The 20,834-nt window shown below is 40.6% G+C and overlaps 1 protein-coding gene across 6 annotated transcripts in view; it reads left to right on the forward strand.

Moving 5' to 3' along the window:
* The first annotated feature begins 214 nt into the window (after nt 1-214).
* fcho2 (FCH and mu domain containing endocytic adaptor 2) overlaps nt 215-20,834 on the forward strand; it is a 33,958-nt gene continuing 13,338 nt past the window's right edge. For 2 of the 6 annotated variants that reach the window (XM_025062746.1, XM_025062745.1), the window contains exons 1-14: nt 216-401; nt 8,525-8,616; nt 9,992-10,066; nt 10,174-10,315; nt 11,174-11,326; nt 11,517-11,621; nt 12,461-12,559; nt 14,990-15,086; nt 18,717-18,761; nt 18,922-18,991; nt 19,213-19,237; nt 19,389-19,445; nt 19,795-19,852; nt 19,978-20,153. In XM_025062746.1, coding sequence (XP_024918514.1) covers nt 369-401; nt 8,525-8,616; nt 9,992-10,066; nt 10,174-10,315; nt 11,174-11,326; nt 11,517-11,621; nt 12,461-12,559; nt 14,990-15,086; nt 18,717-18,761; nt 18,922-18,991; nt 19,213-19,237; nt 19,389-19,445; nt 19,795-19,852; nt 19,978-20,153 — 1,227 coding nt within the window. In that variant the 5' untranslated portion in view covers nt 216-368. Of the gene's footprint in view, nt 402-8,524; nt 8,617-9,991; nt 10,067-10,173; nt 10,316-11,173; nt 11,327-11,516; nt 11,622-12,460; nt 12,560-14,989; nt 15,087-18,716; nt 18,762-18,921; nt 18,992-19,212; nt 19,238-19,388; nt 19,446-19,794; nt 19,853-19,977; nt 20,154-20,834 lie in introns of all 6 variants that reach the window. The other 4 variants (XM_025062744.1, XM_025062747.1, XM_008325668.2 and 1 more) reach the window with 4 other exon arrangements.

A 20,834-nucleotide genomic window follows, 5' to 3' on the forward strand; every position in this document is an offset into this window, starting at 1 on the left:
TGTGTTTACAGTTTAGCCCAAAACACTGAAACTGCTTAATTTGAATAAACATTGGATTTGTTGCAGTTTGGGGTTGGGTATATATAAATGTTTTTTTTTAAACATTTGTTTTATTTTAATTCCTTTAGTATGTGCTTGGACTCACTGTTCCGCAGCACATTCAGTAAAATTACAGAGAAAGAGCGAGGCGCAGCACAGCTATCGGGTGGAGGTGGAGTCTCTACGTGGGGAGGGAGAAGAAAGGGGAGAAGAGGAATACGAGGAAAGGCAGATACAACAGAAACGGGGGGAGGACGGTGGATGATTTACGCTTCGGAAGTTGCAATACAGCCGGGTTAAAGAGTTGTGGCGAAGAGGAATACAACAAGATGATAACGCCTTACTTCATAGAAAATTTCTGGGTAAGAAGTACTTTACTGTTCACAGTGTTTACACCGGTGTTTTTCCTTGACTGTGTTCCCTCCCTAACATGTCCATTTCACTGAGGGAATAAGTGTTGTTTACATGGCACCGAGAGTCCTCTGGCTTCCGGAATTGTTTCTGTTAAAATTGCGCTGTTTGGTGCATCCCGGCGCAGTGGTCAGCGATACGTCACCTTCGTTAATTTTCTTTGCTGATTAGTATTTGCCACCCCGAGATTTGGGCCTCAGTAACCCCATCTAACATGAAACCTCCAAGTCCCCGCCCCGTGATCGTCAATTGGCTTTCTCAGACAGGCTTGGAATGTTAAGGGTTAGTTCAATGAATGTGATTGGGTGCTTCAGCTGTCAGTCACCATTCTTAGCTGAACTCGTAATTTTATTCCCTAACAAAGTTTCACTGAGAGGCCAAATGTTTTAGGTAGTTAGGCAGAGGACAGCTTTTAAAAATATAAATCCCCCCTCACACTGAGCGCCCGCACTCAGTCCGTCGTTTAATAAAAGTAGTGTTGTTATACAGGGTTGACATTTACACAGCGTTTGTGGCTATGTGTTAGCCAAGGCTGTTTCGCTCTCGATACTCATTTGACGTGGCTGTGTCATAGCTGCTTAAGTAAAAGTGCAGTTGAGTTTATGACCTTTCGATTTAACACACCTGCCTTAGTTATAAATTTCAATCAAATTGTCATCAATACAACTGCTATAACCTTAGGTGACAATGGCGCCCTGACACAACAACACTGGAGAATTGCTAGTAATACTACTGACATAAAAACAACACCGCAGAATTGTTATTAATATATAAACACCTATGTTTGACCCCTGAAGGGAAGGGAACCAGAAGATGTTCTTTGTTGTGTTTTTGAAATAACATAGTAAAACACGTGTTAGTTCTTATGTGTATTGAATACTGATTGAAATCTATATAGTGGTGTAGCATGCAAGATTTCTCAGGGAAGAATGTAACTTTAAACTCCAGTCTTCCTTTAAACTAATTGATACATTAATTGGTTTATTTCGCAAAATAGACAATAGGTCTTAAAAAATAGGACTTAAAAAATTACGATTAAGCATTCAAATCAATTAAAGAGGAAGCAGGTGGTTTAAGCAGAATTAGCATAGCCACATCTCACAAAACTTACTACTATTAGTCAAAAGAATTAGCCTGTAAAGTGTTCAGTTTGTTTTCTTAGGTGTTTAAACAGAGCCTAACTTCAACTTCCTCGCCGACGGTTTTTAAAGGTGTACTGCTTCTTAGACTGGCATAACCAACGTTATATATAGACATCCAGCTATATCATTACCGTAGCTGGCTGTCAGCCCACCTCAGGACAGACAAATCTGGTGCATTTATAAAACATGCCCCCCTTCCTGATATAGATGGAAACCTCCCTAATTATTCAGTTAAAAGTGAAACAGCATTAGGCAAAAAGTCCTATGTGTTAGACAAATTCTGTGTTTCCCACCTTGGGAGTCCTTCCCTCAAAAAGGAACTTCATTATCAACAGAAAAAAGCAGAGGCATGTGATTCTTCAATCTGCCCTTTGTGCCCAGCAGTGAGCCACAAGAGGGTCCAGTGATGGCAAAGATCAGCTGTGTGCTAAAAATGCAGGGCATGCACACAACCACTTGGCTTTAAGTGATGCATTCATTACCTTTTCACTTGACTACAACTCATCACCACTAGCAATAGACTGTTAGGCTTACCGAGTCAGCCGCCTTGTTTTGCTTCTGCGCAGGATGCAGGTGCATACATCTGTCCATCCAGCCTTTTTTTAGTAAGATTTATTTTTTATTTTTGGTGCTTTTCCTGTATATCATCTTAACTCACATCTCAGATGTAGACAGCCTCTCCTCAACTGACTAAACATTTTTGCACCATTAGGATCCTGATGGAATACACAATGTTGACGTTGCAGCACTTATTTATTACTCATGGGCTACCTTCCTCCAGTATAGCTGTAGATACAACTTTCTAATTTTAGAATCCATCAGTCAAGGGCTTGGTGATTAGTGTCACATCATATATAGTTTTTACCATGACTCTACACAGTCATGGGAAAGTACATAGAAGCCTGATAAGTGAAGTGTTGATGTACAGCCCCAGGGTGTCTCCATACTCCTTGGTGTGTGCTGTATTGTATATCTGTGTGTGTGTGGATTTTTCACTCACTGCACCAACCTAATGTCAGACCATGAACTGTATCAATAACACTGCAAAAGTGTTGTCGTTACAAAGAAACTAATGAAGAGAATCAACCGATTTCTCATGAGAGTCTATTGTTGTGATAGTTACATAACACATAGCATGTTTGTACTTTACACAGGTTATATGTCAAATTTATTAAATTCTTCTGTTCTGCTGACATAACACTGGTTTAGACTTGGTAAATTAGTCACGCAGTGTGCTGTGATGTTTTACTGCAGTGTTTTTTAACCTTTGGCCGTGACCCCACGTGAGATTGCGTGGAATTCGAATGCTTGAAATGTCCAGTAATTGATTAAAAAAAAAAGCTCATACATTTTTTTTTGATTTGCAAATAATTATTATTCGTTTTATTATTATGATTGGAAACACCACACACAATCCTCATCAAATACTCTTTAACTTTTATTAATTGATTGCGTTCAAATAAAATACAGCATATAACAATATCTGAGCTGGTGCATTTTCATTAATGGCTGTGATGATGTGACTACTGTAATGTCTCTGGGGCCGCTAGAAATGTGTGATGTTAAAGTGGGGCAACAAGCCATAATGTTAGAAGCCACTGCTGTAGAGGGACTTATCCTGGAGATTTAATGCAGCAACCTTCAAGTGCAAGTAAGGTGAAGTTGATGTCCATTTGTGTGTAGACCGCAAACAAAGCCCATCCTTTATGTGCTCAACACACACAGCTATATACGTGTGCTGCTGACTGACCGAGCTGTGACATCCCAGTGTACTGGTCCCAGGAGTGCAGTGGTCACATGACTGTCAGACACAATGAGGTCATCCTGCTCAGAGCCCTGGGGTCTATGGCAGGCCATCGTTTAGAGTCTGGAAAGGAGAGTCTTGTTAGGCTGCCTCCAAATTCCTCAGTGAGTGTGTGGACTTGTGTCTGCTGCTTTCACCTGGAAATTTGTCGGAAGACACTTTTCATCGAATCTCTCGTCGATTAACTTTTGTCATGATATGAATAATAACAGGCAGAAGCTGCAGCAGGAGTAGTCTGAAAATCTCATGTAGGATTTCCCATGATCGACAGTAATGTTCACAATATTTAAAATCTTGTTTGTTGGGTGAACAGGCAAAGGGAGTCAGGCTGTGCTTTGAATCATGCATGCTGCATCAGTTCACACACACACACACACACACACACATGTTTACCACTCACTATAATTTTAGAAAATTGTAATGCTGTTTGTCACTAAACTTTACACTCTTGGCCTGGTTTTGTATTCTGTACTTGATTTTGTCAACTTTTCTCGTGCACAAATAGTCTTTAGAGACGCTAACACACAGAAGGTGTTCAGTGAACCACAACAATGGCAGTAAATGTCCAGACAAATTTACAGTTGCATCTAAGTGACACTAGGAAGAGGGTTCTAGTTGGAGTGTGTGTGTGTGACAATCTGAGAAATTCTGCCAATGGTTTCTGACCTTTTTGGTCTCAGATTAGTATATAGTACAATTTAGCTAGGTAACATCGGTAAAGAGTACCGTATACCTTTACTTAAATTTGTCTGATATTAATTTTGACAATGTGAGGCCAGTATGTTTGATGGGAGTTCCGTGACACTGTGGAAAGTTTTTGGTTTCTCTATTTTCTGTGTTGTTGTTCCTTGTAAAGAGAAAGCAGAACAATACTGACCTAACCTGTGTCATGGCTTGCATTACTGCCTGACAGGCATCAAACACCTGATTCCTCTTGGACTAAATAATGAAAGTATGCAAAGTTGCAGAAAAGTGACTCTGCGTTGTGTTTTGCTCAGCAGATGTTACACGATAAACTGCTGTCCTGTGGTTTAGTTTAACAGTCCTTGAAGGTGGTGTTTAAGATTAGGAGGTGGCAGTAACAAAACGGTTGCCCTTGTACTAGTGGTGCTCTTTAGTTCAACTTGGTTAATTATGCCTCTGTGCTGGTTGTATGATTATTTTGTTTTTTAATGTTCAGACATAAGTGTGTTTTTACAGACACTTGTTTGGACGGCATATTCCCATTATCTTCAGAAGTGTCACCTGATGTCCTTAAAAGTTCTTTCAAATGCATAGTTAAGGACTACCAAAGAAAACAAACTAAAAAGTTAACACCTTGCAGTAAAGAAGCACTTAGAGATCAAGTCAGATCAGAATGGGAAAAAAAAATACCAGCAGATAACGTAGGCTATGGAGATTGGACAGCACGTTAACAGGAGGATGACCCGACAGACGGACCCTTGCATCTGTCCACCTGAGGCACCATACTGGAGGAGCCACCAGATAGCAAGGAGGTAGTTGGGAGTGGACAGGAGGCACTGTCACTCTGCCAGTGTTGGCAGGAGGACCACACCCCCATTAGAACAGATGATAAGGACATGGCACATGAAGTCACGCTTCTGAGGAAGATGGTGGTGTGCTGCTGAAACATGTCAAGGTCTTTTTATATCACACACGGTGGGTCAAGAAGTTCTAAGCCAACTTGAAAAACAGCCACAGCTTTATTTCTGTACTCTAGCACAGGTATAATTCACCATCTCACTGTCAGAACGAGATTTGCTAAGAACAGGCAAATCTTTTGTAAACACAAAATCATGTGAGACACCGGCGACGCCCTGAGAAGTAGAGCTTTTTGTCGTCGCAGTTTGTGTGTCTGTGTGTAAACTACGTCCTGTAGTGTGGATTAACACACAGGACCTGTGTAGTGTAAGACAGTGTCATATTTCCTGATTAGTGCAGTACAAAAGATATGAATGAAGCAGTGTCAACATAAGGGAAGTAAAAATGTCAACGGCTCTGGAAATGTGTTTGACCTGAAGAGCTCTGCCCATGGACCTCACTCACACAACTGTGTCAAAAAATAATATTCATTTATTCTTTGCGTTTTGGTGTTGTTAACGTAAACATTTAGTTCACATCAGGTTTATTTATAAAAAAAAATAGCTACGTTTTTGCATGCTAAGCAACAGCATAAAGGATGACACAGTGTTTTAAATTAATAGAAATTAATTGAACGGTTTGTGTTGTAGCAGTTTTGTCTTGACTTTGTCAAAGCACTTTTTGACTTTGCAAATGGTGCAAAGAGTGTTTTTCCCTGTGAAATGCACCCATACATTAGACCACTTCTGTTTCTATGCCATCATCCTGCATGTGATGTCATCACACAAATACACAATCAAGCATCTGTGGAAATTTTAAGGAAGAAGAATGATATTCCCAAGGAGTAGGACCATTAGGAGCTCTACAAGAACCAGTTCTCAAATCCCATCTTTTGATATGCCTTAGCATTTAATTAATTGTCAGTGTGAAAGACAATTTGTATTATTAATAATACATTTGATTATAATGAATTCTTCATTTAATACTGCTTTATAACAGTTCTGACTTTAAACCTACATGAAAGGCAGGTTTTATTTTTTTTCTTTTGCCTTGTTTCATACAACTACACTCACCCTAACTCGTGTTCCTTGATTTTGCCTAAAACTGAGAGAAGCTGCTGTATTTTCCACTCTGCTGCTCAGGGGAGAGCTCGGCATTTGCATTAGTGCTGCCTCAAGCATGAAGTTATATGTCCAGCTTCCTGGAACCTGTGCAGACAGACGGTGCTGCAGTGAGCTGCAGTCACTTTTATGAGCTCAGGTGTTATTACTACTCAGGGCTGTTTCTGCTGCAGACTGGGCTCAAAGAAAGCACTTTCCATCTCGATGCAAACGAATGGAAGATTGGCCTCCTGGTCTGCTCTGAACATCTTTGTCAGTCCATCTCCACTCTGTCTGGCTGTTTCCGTTTCAGATCTTATCTGTGGATGAGCAGCTGCACTTCAGTATCTAATGCCGTTTTCACACTTAACTGGGTTGGACTCCGAGTTCCTCCTTGTAGTTTTAATGGTTTTACAGCCGAGTTAGTTAGTACAGGATTGAACCCCCATCTTGATGTGGATTAGCTAATGTGCATCATTGGAGGAGGAGTGCCATTACTTGGCAGTTTGAACACAAACAGTGAGTAAAACTTGCGTTGCTGCGCAGCAAAAACCATATTAAGTGCCAGTGTAAACACAGCATTAGCAACAGTTTGTTCAAAGCTGTTTTACTATAAACCACTGCCACCATGTCTGGTGAAGTTGAGCTCTTTGTGTTTTCAGCTTTGACTTTGAAGGGTAAAATTTCTTAAACAAATCCAATGTGACCTGGTAAATAAACAAAAAAAAAACAGACATGTTTCCTGTGTTTGTTTTTGTTTTCTTTGTATTCACTGACATCACAGTCTACGTGAGAACAGTTGCAGCACAGAATGGACTTTCTTCCTGTGGCCATTCACTTCTGGTTGAGCCGCGTGACTTTCACCACTTCCTTGTTTTGTGAATAGATTGGCCAATCGTGCATGAAGTTGTGTCTGATTGGTCCATCTCAGTGTTCTGCTTCTCACCTTCTGGTCATCAAGTTTAACATGTAGCAGAGGTTTCTTTTCTTGCCGTGTTCTCGTCTGCAGGCGAGGAAATGGCTGAATCTGTTCCCTTTCAAACATTTATCTTCTTATAACAGGAAACACATCTCAGTGGTCTGCACAGCAGGAGAGAAATGCGGTCCATTGGGCTGCAGAGAAGGCCGGGAGAAATGTGCTATTCTTTTCATGTTTGTTTGCTCTGTAAACACAGAAATATTGGAACTGGCTGGGATTTTTCAGTCCGACACAAACTTCCTGACCTTTTATGTTTGTATGTGCAGAAAAACAAGGCTAAAGCTACGGTTCAGCTCTGCACCAATAATGTCGCCGGTATATTAAACTGCTGACAGCAGATTCCTACGGAAATAAGGAAGGATCTATCTGTCTGTAGTGCTGTGTCAAAACAATGTTGACACACAGCCAGGCAAGAGGAGGCAGCCAGGCAACATCTGATGACAGAGGCTTAATCATATCAGCATCTGCCTTTGCTGAACTGAAACTAGTTAGTTTTTTTTTATCTTCCTGTGAGTAAATGTTAACATATAAAAGTTGTATTGAACAACTACAGCAGACCTTCCCAACATTTTTTAGCTTTTGACAACACAAATTTCTAGTGACCCCAGAAACATTTTAGCAACTGCCAATTGTGCAGTCACGTGATTTCCGTCAATCAAGATGCATCAGCTGTAATATTTTTATATGTTGCATTTCATTTGAACCTATATTCAGGAAATTGAAAGAATACAGTTGTCTTTCATCATATTTTTTAAAAGAGTAATACTTGGTTGAAAAAATATTTTTATTAGCAATTTTTCTGATCAATTGTGAGACTTCACACGACCCCATTTTAATTCCAGGCAACCCCTGTGGGGTAGTGACCCCAAGGTTGCAAAACACTGACCTACAGTAACTGACTCACCATCCAACTAAGAATTAGATTCCTGTGTATCACAAGAGACAGCCCAAGTTTGGCACGTACCACCAGGAGTTTGTTCCTTTGTTTTTTTAACCCTGTTAAAGTTGATTCTCTACCTCAAAAAATGATGTTTTTTTTAAAAGATGTATATAGAACTAATTCAGTTTATAACTCAGTAATAACTATTCAGTAACAACTCAGTCTAACTTTCTGTTTCAAATGAATTATTCAGAGATGCATTTGCATTTTTTAGCATCTCTGCAACTGGACGCTCTGAGCTCGTTGCGTGGTTACAGCAAAACAACGAGCCTATTGGCTGCTTTGGTCCGGTCCACCACCTGTTAAGGCAACAGTCAACTTTTCATTCATGTGTGTCTCAACATGGCTGTGGTTGGTATGGTGGACCAGAGGCTGCTGCAGATGCAGATGGAGGCGATGCAGATGATGAAAACTCTGCTGGTAGAAAAAGCCCTCAGGGTAAAAATGTGTTGTTCATAACTGACGTGTTGACGCTTCTGTTTTCTTCAGACTGGAAGCTAATCTGTTTGTTTTGTCTCTGTAACACAGGGGGAAAAAAACAATGGCTTTGACGTGCTGTACCATAATATGAAACATGGCCAAATTTCCTCCAAGGAGCTGACGGACTTTATCAGAGAAAGGTGAGAACGTTTGTTTTATTAGTCCACAAGAGAGAACTCATGGATCTGGAATAAAGTTGGTTCCCTGTTTAAGACACTTAAATTATTGAAGACAAGAGAAACAAAACCAAAATTATTTTGAATTTAAACTAAATTTCTTAAATTTGGTGCATTAGACCTACCTATTGAATAGTTAAAATATCCAAAACAAATTATGTATAATGCATTGTATGTATTTACTATGCAATGTATGCATCACTTCACAATACCATATAAATGAGTGACAATATCTAAAAAATATCATTATTAATGTTAATGTAAAGTGAAAAGTCTGTACCTCTTCCTACTACTTTTTCAAATATAAATTATTACATTATGTTACTGTGTAAATAGACAGGCGTTTGGTTTTCTAATGTTTATTTATATGTTTAAAATAAATAAACAAATATAAATGTATGTTAGTTAGAATTTATGACATAACCAAGAAAAAAACTGTCATTAAATTACTTTTTTTAAAATGTATTTTGTTCATTTGCTTTAAAAAGAAAAAATTAAGTTCCTGGAACAACAGCACTGCAGTACTGCTTCTTGTAGTTCGGCCTGTTGTGCTCGCTGACGTCAGTTCAGGGTGTGTTAAATCCTCTTTACACACCCTTGGTGTCCACAGCCTGAAAACCAGCTTTCTACCAGCTTCTCTTCACATTCTTTCTTGCTCCATTAAGGTTAACTACAGTGTGTGTGTGTGTGTGTGTTTAATCTGATTCATAATTAATGGTCCGCTGGTGGAATTCAGCTGTGGCTTCCACTGTCTGTGACTGCACAGAATGCTCGCTCTTAGATCTATGAACTCTGCTAATGGAGACATTAGCAGTGTTTATTTAAAGGTAGTGGGTGTGGCTAATTCCCGAGAGTAAATAAATCGATTTTTAAAATGACTGACCTTTCAGTTACACAACCCTCAGATTGTTTTCATTTTGAACACAGACTTCCTATGTAAAAAATGAAAATGGTTTTAACGTTATAAAATATTTATTGTTGCTGCAGTCTGTTGTTGTTTACATTAGCATAATGAAGCAGTGCATTATTGATGACCAAACAGAAGGTCATGTCAAGCGCGGCATTTACCGAGTTGTAGGTTAATTGTTATGGGAAGGTTTTTAATTTGTGCCAGCTTTCTGTCTATTTAGAGGCTTTTATTTATAGTTCAGCTCTAAATACTTCTGTTCTCTCTTTGGCTCCCTCTGGTGGAAAATACGGGAACATACACTTAAAAATAGTGTCTACTACTAAAAATGAAAATGTATTTGTTCTGGATTTGTTCTACAGATGCTCTCACCATTAGATTTACTATAATTTTTTGATGACTAATGTCTTTGCATCATGTTTCATTCTTCAGGAGTACCATTGAGGAAACCTATGCCAGGTCGATGACCAAACTCGCCAAGTCAGCTGGCAACTTTTCTCAGCTTGGGTTAGTGGACACAGTTAGTCACCAAACTGAATAAAGACCAGTAGTAAAGTGTAATTTAAGGTGTTGAAATGTTTAGCCCTCTGATGAGCTGTCATTCTTTATTGCAGCACCTTTGCTCCAATGTGGGATGTGTTTAAGATCTCCACAGAGAAACTGGCCAGCTGTCACATGGAGCTCGTCAGGAAACTACAGGAACTCATAAAAGAGGTGCAGAAGTATGTGGAAGAACAGGCCAAAGCACACAAAAAGGTACACAGATGGAAAAAACACAGAACAAACTTTGTTAAACTACTGTCTTTTAGGCCGCTTGCAATAATTTGCGTTACCTAAAAAGGACACAAAGATAATGTACATTCATCAGCAGGTTCTGCTCTGGCTTTTACGCACAGAGATTTCCGTTTGACTTCTTGAACTTCCTTACAAATATAAAATCCTCGGATGGTTACAGACCCGTGTTTTTGACTGTCTGTTGCTCAGAAACATTGTGTTTGAATTAAATTGAAAATTAATTGTCTTGTTTTAAAAAGGGTTAGAAAGAGTTATTTAACAAAGAGTTATTACTCCAATCAGTTTGGTGCCACAAGCTGGAAAGTGAAACTTGCCAGAACAGAGAACTGTGTTTGTTTTCACTATGTGGTTAGAACAAAGGTCAATCTGGCGTTTTATACTCTACAATCAGTCAAAGTATAAAACGTGTCTGTATTGGACTGACCATCATTACAACAGAAACGTTTTCCCTCGGTGCAAAATAAAACTTTCTTTAGTCGAACCCTTCTTCTTCTTTTAATTTAAACTAAATGTGACTTAATGGTTGACTGACAACTGTAGTTACAGCTGATGGGGAAACCTCCGATGTAATTTCCTATTATAAACACTGAGCCATGAACTGCTGACACAGTAAATAATACGGTGGCGACCTCCATCTCTATGACGGACAAACCCTGAGTCCTGAAGAAAAGACCGCTATTTTCATAGGTCATATTAAACAATAGCAGTAAACACACACAGAGTGGAACAGTGACACGGTGTTTGACACACGTACTTCATCATCAGCCTGTCATTGGTAAAGCTATTGTAAGAAGACATTGCTTTGTTTTTTTCTGCCAGACTAAAGAAGAGGTAGCCTCCACCCTAGAGGCGGTCCAAAACATCCAGACCACATCTCAGGCTCTACAGAAGTCCAAGGAGATCTACAATGCCAAAACAGTGGAGCAGGAGCGGCTTCGCAAAGAGGGCGCCACTCAGAGAGACGTGGACAAGGTGGGAGGTCACGCTAAAACATACGCACATACTCAGGGTATAAGTGTTTACACGCTCCAGTCTGTAGAGAAAATGAGTCCTCCACTCCTGACTTCAGATGTTCAGAGGAGTTTGGTTTCCTCACTGAGTTCCTTTGTCTGCGTTCTACAAACTCATATTAGCTCTTTATCTGTCTGCTTATGTTCTGCAGGCTGGAGTGAAAGCCAAAAAAGCCACAGAGACCTACAAAGCATACGTGGAGAAGTACGCCAGCGCCAAGTCAGAGTTTGAACAGAAGATGGCTGAAACTGCACAGGTATGGTGATGATTGAATTTCCTCTGTGGTGCGTGCCTGTGTTTAAATCAAACACAGAATGTGTTCACTGACTCCGCCTGCTGTCTGCCTTTGTGGTATGCAACTTCTGTGTCTGTTATGTGTCACTCTTGTGTGTGTGTGTGTGTGTGTGTGTGTGTCATCTCCAGTTTTGTGTTGTTGTTTTTTTTTTTCCTTCTGACTCATAGTGGAAAGCATTGATTAAATCCATCTGAGCGACCAATGAGATAAAGTCTAAAATTAAAATCAGAGCAGCACAGTTTTGGCTCTGATGTCCTGCTCTGCTGCCACCACAGCTGCAGCTGCTCTGCCACCAAAAGCAGTCCTGGTCATCACACCATTTTTGGATCCCCCTCCTACCCCACCAATGCCCCACCTCTCAGGAGAACGTGGTGTTGCAGCCTTGTCAGAATGCACTTCTTTTCTCTGTGCGTGTGTGTGTGTTATCAGCTAATAAACTGGAAAAAGAATACGTACTTATTTTAAATTTACAACTTGGACAAGATTTGGTGATTGTTCTCCAGAGATTATTTTTATATCCAGTAGAAAACAATCAATTTCCAAACTCATAATTGATCAAGAAAACATGACATGCAAAGATCAGATTTACCAAATAATGATGACGTATTTCCAGCCCATTAGACTAATGGATGTTACAGATGTGTTTGAGAAATCTGCTGCAGTGGAGATGGACTAGAATAACATGGGAAAACAATAAACAACAGTGGCTGCATGGACCACCTCGAAGACAACACGACACGACACTGAAACACATCACCGTCTGTGCTGCCTTGACTGACCGCTCCATTCTGTTTTTGCAGAAATTTCAAGACATTGAAGAAAATCACGTTCACCACATGAAAGTCATCATCCAGTCGTACTCACAGTCAGTGGAGGAGACGCACGTTCAAATAGGAGAGGTGAGTCCACACACACACACACACACACACACACATATTCAAACAATTTGACTGGAGTAAGTGCCTCATTGAACGCTGTCATATCTATAGGTCTGATCAAGTTAATTATTCAACTCAGTTATTCTGCCTAACGGCTGATTACGCTTCATTAAAACCATTGTTTCAGCCGTTAATCACAACTGTATTAATCCATGTGAACATGGAAGAAACACATTTTTTTATACAGAAAAAAAATCACTTCAGATCTCTGCTCTCAGGATTGTGTTGTAGTCGCACCAGCAGTGAAGTTATTTAATCAACAGCAGAGGGCGACATAGTATCACTGAAAGTGTCTTGAGTGTCAGGCAGGGCCACATGTTCCCTGTTGAAAATGTATTAAACAATAAGGCTAAGGTGAGGGGGAGTGGGTTGAACTGGTTTTAAAATTGTACCATATTACAGACTTAATTCTGAAGACCTGTTCTGTCTGTATAAATAATAAAATTAATATTCCTTTTATTGTCACATTTTATGCAGAACATAAGGCAAAGTTAAGCATTCTAATACGAGTCACTTCACCACCACCAGGGAGCTGTAAATACAGTCTAAGCTGGTCATCAGTGACGCTGCCTGGTGGTAGTTATGGCTCAGCTAAGTCATCAATGAGATAGTTTGGCACTTGGTTCTGCTAAGGTATGATAAATATATAAAATAGTAAGTAAAGTGAAATGAACATATGTTACCACTTTATATTGTTTTAGGCTTGAAAAAAAATATAGAGCTTATGTTTTCTAATGTTTTAATAATAATATTAATTATTATTATATGTAGTCAGGTTTCATCTTCTAAATAATAGCTTGGTCTCACGTCCTTCCCAAAAATAAAAATAAAAACATTTAAGACTAAGAATATTCAGAATAATGAGGTCATTGATGATGGATGAAATCAAGAAATCAATGAGATCTTTGGACTCATAGAGGCAGGTGCGACTCTCTCTGTGTGCGCTGTGGTTGTTTTTTACAAACCAGTATTTGTGTGAGAGTCTATATCCTTTGAAGGCAGATGCATATTTCAGGCTGTGGTGCAGAGCCGTCACCATAAACTGCCTGTGTGTGAGCAGACAGGCTCGGGTTGATTACACCACTGCCCTTCATCACCGTCGTGGAAGCAACACCTGGCGTATCGCGTGTGTTCGCCAGCCTCTCCTCTCTGCCCCCTCCCCTCTGCTCCCCTCACCTACCTCACCCATCCCCACACCCACTACATCCTCTACTACCATGGGGCAGAGAGCTAATGCACTCCACCTCGCCGCAGGGGCCCGAGGGGCTGACACATATGTATGTTTGTGTGCGTTTGTCAGATAGCGGAGCCGCTCTGTGCGTACGCTATCACGCACAGCTAAATGGTTTGTTGAGACAGCACAGTCTGCCGCTGCTCTTATACATCACTTCCTCTTCCCCCCCAGTGAACACACGACTAAACATGCACACTATAAAACAAACAAACAAACAAATACTGTACTTCCTATGGTCTGGCTCCAAAGAGGCCGACTTCAGCGTCAACAACAATTCAAACTGACACCAGGCCAAACATTAGGAAAGTGTTGCTGAGCTTTACTGTAGTAACAGTAAATGGAAGAGTTCTGTGCTGCAGGCTGGACGTGTCTGTCTGCCTGTGTGGTAACACACATTTAATCAAAGATGTGAAACTAATCCTTGTTTTATGCTTGGAAAATCACCCACGTACGACATGCTTTTATTTCATTTCATCGTGTCGGAGCTGCAGAATATTCTAGCTGCGGTGGTTTTTGTTTTGCCTCAGTGCGAGGAAAGACAAAATGTATGATAGGTGGAGGCAGTGATAGGACGAGGACACAGTGATGACGCTGTTGTGAGTGTTGAAAGAACTCTCTGAAATATAATATAACAGTTTACAACCCACTAGATCTACACCATATCACCTACAGTCATACAGTATCTCCTCTCTGTACAAGTCAAACATAAGTCACATACAGATGTGACTTGCTGCAGACAAACAGATTTTAATGAAAAAAAAGTGGTATTTTTGAGTTCTGGTATCACTTGTATTATTGGGCTCCATTTTCTCTCAAATTTTTTCTCAACTATTTTGCTGTAGTTTTTTCCATTATAAATACAGTTTTTACTCTGTATACTCTGGTTGGCTACCTGAGGAGGGGAGATGTGTAGTTGCCTTGACCTTTCTGACCCAAAGCACAATCCGGGCATTTGTAACAAATGAGTTTAGAAATGATTTTTTTCAGCCACTGCCAACGAGACCATCATCGTCATCGTGGTCATTACAAAAATGTTGGTGAATGTAGCTGGTAACTTTTGTTGCCCATTAAAGTTCTTCACTTAAGTATGATTTTCCTCTCTGTTGTTGACAAAACTGTCATTAAATGTTTTTCTTTTTCTTTTTTTGACTTTTCAGCTTCACAAGGAATTTGTTAAAAACATTGAAAACACATCTGTGGAGAGTCTAATACAGAAGCTGTCTGAGAGCAAGGGAACGGGGAAGGAGAGACCAGGTAACAGCAACCTCTTGGATTCTTACGACCCGTCTGTGTTGATGTCTGTGTTGATGTCTGTGTTGACGTCTGTGTTGATGTCTGTGTGATAAAATGAGAGGTTCGGAGAAACAGAGCCCTCCGTCTGTTTCCGCCTCGTTGGGATGAGAGGTGGTGTTAACTAGAAGAAGCCGAGCTCCACCAGTATCAATCATAGTAATCTGCTGTAAAGGTAGGCAGGCTTGGCATTCCAGTTCCAGGCATGTGACACACGGTGGCTTTGCTGTGCTTCCAGACTGTGAAGGCAGAACAAACCGTCTCAGGAGGTCAGAGCTCAACAGTGACTCTTGAGTAAACGTTACCACATAATGAACAACATAATCAAGGGAATATTTACAGACAACTTGGTCTCCACTTCTCACCTCCGTTTTTGTTTGATATACAGTAGCTTCACAGTTCGTACATTGACAGTTGGATGTTTTTACAGAATTAAAAGTCATAATTAAAACGTACAGATGTACGTACAGATGAAAGGACTAAAAAAGATATATTTTTTTCCCTTGCGCTCCATTACATAAGACTTTAAGACAGCTCTGTCCAGTTTGTTTGTACACAGTCGGTGACCCCTGTGTCCAGACGCCGTGTCCCAGAAGTGGCAGCCTTCATTTGTTTGGACAGCAGATTTAATTGAGGCTGAAAAAAACGGCCAGAAAATTCCTCCTGCGTCAAGCTGTTCATTAAGGTTCCCCCCTCACCACCCCTCCTCCCTCCCCAGCCCCGGGGCCTGTCAGAAAAATAACCTGTCTGTCGCCTGATTGAATTGCTGAATGGATGGCCGGTCGGTGCCTTTAGAGAGAGGGAGGTTGAGTAAACTTTGTGTCGCAGAAACAATCCCAGAGTGACACACCGCGAAGCGGGGAGTTTCAGAGTGTTCAACGATATCCAGCTGAGCTGTCAACTGGCGGCTAGCCAGACACGCAATCCCCTTCTACCCCCTCCCCTTCCCCCCGGTGCCATGTGAAGCATATGCAATTTAAAAAAAAAAAAAGAAAAGAAAAAAAACCCTCCTCCGCTCATGCGTGACTGCATGCTTCCCTCACAGAGAGTAGAAAGAAAAGAAACATCTTCCCCTGTGTAAACAAAGTCGTCTGTCTGTTTATAGGAAGTTTAAACAGTTCCTAATGTCTGCCCAGATTTAGGTAATATTCATGTGTCTGGTGTTTAGACTTTTTTGCATTTGGTGTGCATAAATATTGTCAGATGCAATCGCGGGACGCTGGCGGCAAAGAGTTCCTGCTCCGCTCGGAGATCTACAGCATTTGTTAACCGTCCCGGGGCTTGGACAAAGAACACAATGTGTAATTTTCCAGTAATTTCCACCTTTTTTTTTTTTTCTGCCCACCACTGCTGTTTCTGAAGTCTGTTGGTTGAACACTCACATCTTCAGCTGATGCATTTAATTAAAGCACCGTGAATGGCATTGATTAAATTATTACCTCATGCGTTTCTCTCATTTCCTCCCACGAGAGAGAGCCACTTGAGTGAGCACGCCGATTTTGTTTTGGTTGTCATGTAACACACACACACACACACACACACGTACTAAAAAAAACAACAGTCGGTGCTCTTCATTGTGTACTGGCAGGCGGTGAAGGGGCCTGACGCTGCAAAGGAGAGTAGTCTGATCATCGCTGTACTTTATCCACTTCACTTAGCAGCATGCAGGCCTCTCGTGATTCGCCTTTTTCCCCCCGTGCTTCACTCAGCACCACACACGTCAAACAATGCATAAATTCTACTCGCTGCTGCCGACGTCCTCTGGAGGGGCTTTATTGGACCACTGCTGATGTGTACATTATAAGTTATAATATCCTTAGCTTTGTTGTTTTTAGGTCAAGGCATGTTGTGCTGTTGGGAGATAAGGCCTGAGGGTCCTGCCCTGTCTCCTTTCTTTCACACTTTCTTCCTCATTCTCTCATGTTGTGCTGTTGAGCTGTGTAGTCACGATCTGCTCAGATGGTCGACTGCATTTAGTTTGCTTCATAATATTATACACGCTAAGTACAGTAGAACGGCGGTGTCATTGGTGGCTGCTGGCCTATTTACAAAGGTGAATTTATTTTATGGCTCATTTGATTAAATCTTTGTTAATTTAATACTACCAGTCCCCTCCTTTTTTAAAAAAAAATGTTAAAAACTGTTTTTTAGCAATAATATAAATAACCTAACATGAAGTAAAAATCACATTAATATTTGGTGTTTATTTTGGAATCCAGTCTTGGGCTGAATTGGAGATTTTGTTGCACCAGATTCAGTCCGTGGGCCACCAGTTGATGGTCACTGCCTCACCTCTATACTACACTGTCACGTACTCTGTGTGTTATTACACCTCCTGACTCAAGCAGCCGAGTCATAGTCATTTCCCCATATCTTCATAAGTTAGGAAAATAAAAGGAAGTTACAATTTTTGGAAAATATAATTTGGATGTTAATCATACTGAATGAGTCTGAGTGTGAGTTCATCTCAGTCATGACCAAAAAACATTGGTAAGAGTTTTTTTTTTATTGTTCCACAAAGCTGCTTGTCACCCTGTTCAAGGGAAATAAATGACAAATCAATGAAATTTATCTTTAGCTGAAATAAAGAAATATTGACATCAAATTTAATTTGCTCTGCCTAATTTTCCTACAACCTCAAATGTGTGTGTGTGTGTGTGTCTGTGTGCGTGTGCAGAGTGGGTGTTCGCATGCGTGAGCTCCAGCGTTGGCTCATCTAAAAAGCCTTTGGTAAAGGTTCCTGGAGGCACAGTGAGAGCGTGACACTCAAAGTGCAGCGCCCCAGAGGTTTCCGTGTATAATTGATGAGCATCAAATTAGGTGTAAACCCAGTTGTTCTTTGACTGATGTGTCCAAATAACCAAGAGCAAAGTTATCTTTTGTCAAATCAAATCCACAACTGGTTGTTCTCCAAGTTCTATCACAGCCATTAGTCGTAACAGATCCTGCTCTGTGATTCTCCCTGATTGTGTTATTTCTCTTGGTTCTGCATGTTTGTTTATCTGTTGGATTAAAAAAAAAATACATTTTTTTTACATGTCATGAAAAAGGAGAAAAGGTTTGCTGTTAAGCCAGAGAGCAGATTTGTCCATGTGGCTTTAAACACTTCTCATGTAATCTTGGACTTGTTTGTCTTATTGTAATAGGGTTAGTGACTTTGCGTGTCCCTGGTGAGTAGGTTTAGTTTCAGTTCACTTCATACCTGCTGTTTGCCGTAAGCACATAAGCCACACACACACACACACACACACATCCACGTGATTATCGAGGGAGAAAATCCCAAATTGGACCATGGTTGTTGTGTTTCATGTGAACCAGGTGGTTTTTGTGCGAGAAGAAAAACAGTAATGCCTTTTATGCCCACAAGGGAGCGTCGCTGTGTTTTCTTTGAGTGCCACCAAACACACAGTTGACTCTGATATTGACCTTGTCTGCCCTCTGGGACCAGCCCAGCCAACTGGCCAGTGTGCTGTATATGGCACGCCAGACTGTGTGTGTGTGTGTGTGTGATTATTGCGTGATGATAGATTTATAACATTCACAGTATTGGAGATCTTATTAAATGAGTATGTTTTTTATTTCTCTTGTGTTTAGGTCCCATTGAGTTTGAGGAGTGCAACACAGCCATTGCTACTGAAGGTGGGTCCCATCACGAAACTGATGTAGCTGTGTGCTAGCATCTAGACTGTCGCAGCTAATCCTTTACTCATTGAGAAGTGTTAACTTGTGCCAGTTTGTAGGACCCTCTCCTCCTCACATCTCCTGTCGTTCATCGTATTTGCTTGGTTGTTGTGTTCAGGTGCCAAACCGAGAAGGCGAAAACCATTCAACATCCCCGGACGCAGGAAAGACAAGGATGTAGACTCGACGTGAGTCAGCGCATTTTATAGAAATAGTTATTGAACTATACAGCACAGTTGTTCATCTATACCTCAGGTCTCCACATGTCTCATGTTACTGTTTGTATTAACACAGTCTGGTTAGGAGGCACCCTAAGTAGAAAGTTATTCCAAATGTTGATTTTAAATCAATAAAATGTGTTCTTGTCAAAAGTAATTTACGAACATTTTGTGGCTATTGTGTTTTTCAGGGAGTCAACAGAAGTTGAAGTCGCTGTGAGTACTATTGTTCCCCCAAAAACCAAATAAATATTCTCTTTAAAATTGGCTTCTTTCGAACACGTAGACTCTGTCACGCTCTCAGTTTCCTATTGTTTGTCTTGTAGATTTGCTCACTCATTTGTTCCCTCTTTGTTTGTTCTTGTAGAACGCTGCCAATGGCGCCCCCCCTGGGTATTATGGGGCCATAGACATCCAGAACGCTGTGAGCTATCCCTGCACACACACACACACACACACACACACACACACTCACACACAAAGTACATTCTTAGACAAAGACATGTGTGTGTATGCAAAAAACCAACAACAAATATATACATATACACATAAATATATATATATATACACACACACACACATAAAATATATATATATATACACACACACACACATAAAATATATATATATATATGTATATGTATGTGTGTATATATATGTATATGTATGTGTGTATATATATGTATATGTATGTGTGTATATATATGTATATGTATGTATATATATATATATTATTTTTAACTGCACTAAAATTCTTTTTCCATTTTTTACAGAACGTTCCCCAAATTGATGCAGAGGGTTTCTGTATCAGGCCAGAGGTCAATGAAAATGATATCCTTCTCATTCTTCCTGTTGCTTTTTTCACCGTCAAACTTAAACACATCTTCCACGTTGTATCGTGTTACGTAAACACTACCTCTTTCTCCCAATGTCAACGTTTCCTTAACGTGCTTCACATGCCAAAGAGAACTCCTTCTACTCGTCCAGCGACTCGGAGGATGAGGATGAACCCAGGAAGTTCCATGTGGAAATCAAACCTGTTCAGCCTAACAATGGCACGCACCAGATCAGCGCCACCATTGATGAGCTGAAGGCCTCCATTGGAAACATTATCCTGTCACCCTCCACCTCGGTATGGCTCATCATCATCATCATCATCATCATCATATCATCATCACACCAAAACTTTCAAACGCAGTGCTGCTGTCATGCTGTTCACCTGTGCAACACTAGAGGGCAACAGGGGAACGTTAAAGCTCCGTCACGCTGCACGGGAAGCCTTTTCCTCGGTCCACAGTTCTCTGCCTCCTGTAGATGTTTGCTTTAGGTCATTATTTTTTGGCGCGTCTTATATTTACAGTGGAAAAGAGGGTATGTCTTATGTCACATTTATTTCACAGGCCAGTATTTTGTGGCTCAGTGCAGTTCCTGTTTGCACACAATTGTTCTGGATTCTACTTAGAAGTTTGTTTTACATAGTAAAAAAAAAAAAAGAAGAGTAAAACAGTCACTGTTTAGACATAATATTCAGTCACTTGCAGTAGTAGTTGGCCACTTTCACTTTTAGCACAAAACAGCTGAATCACACACACACACACACACACACACACACACACACTCAGTCAGTCACATGAAAGAACAGTATGGTCCGGCCTGATCCGTGACCTCAGTCGTGGAGCCCTTCATTCACCTCCCTGTCGTGAACCATCACTCAGTCTCTGAATCACTCCTCGCCGCTCTATGAAAATAGCGAATGCCATTAAAGTTTAAAAACACAGCGGCTTGTGTGCAAACATGCACTCTGTGTGTGTGT

This window comes from Cynoglossus semilaevis, chromosome 14 (genome assembly GCF_000523025.1).
Source record: "Cynoglossus semilaevis isolate Cse_v1.0 chromosome 14, Cse_v1.0, whole genome shotgun sequence".
In the NCBI taxonomy this organism is placed as follows: Eukaryota; Metazoa; Chordata; class Actinopteri; order Pleuronectiformes; family Cynoglossidae; genus Cynoglossus; species Cynoglossus semilaevis.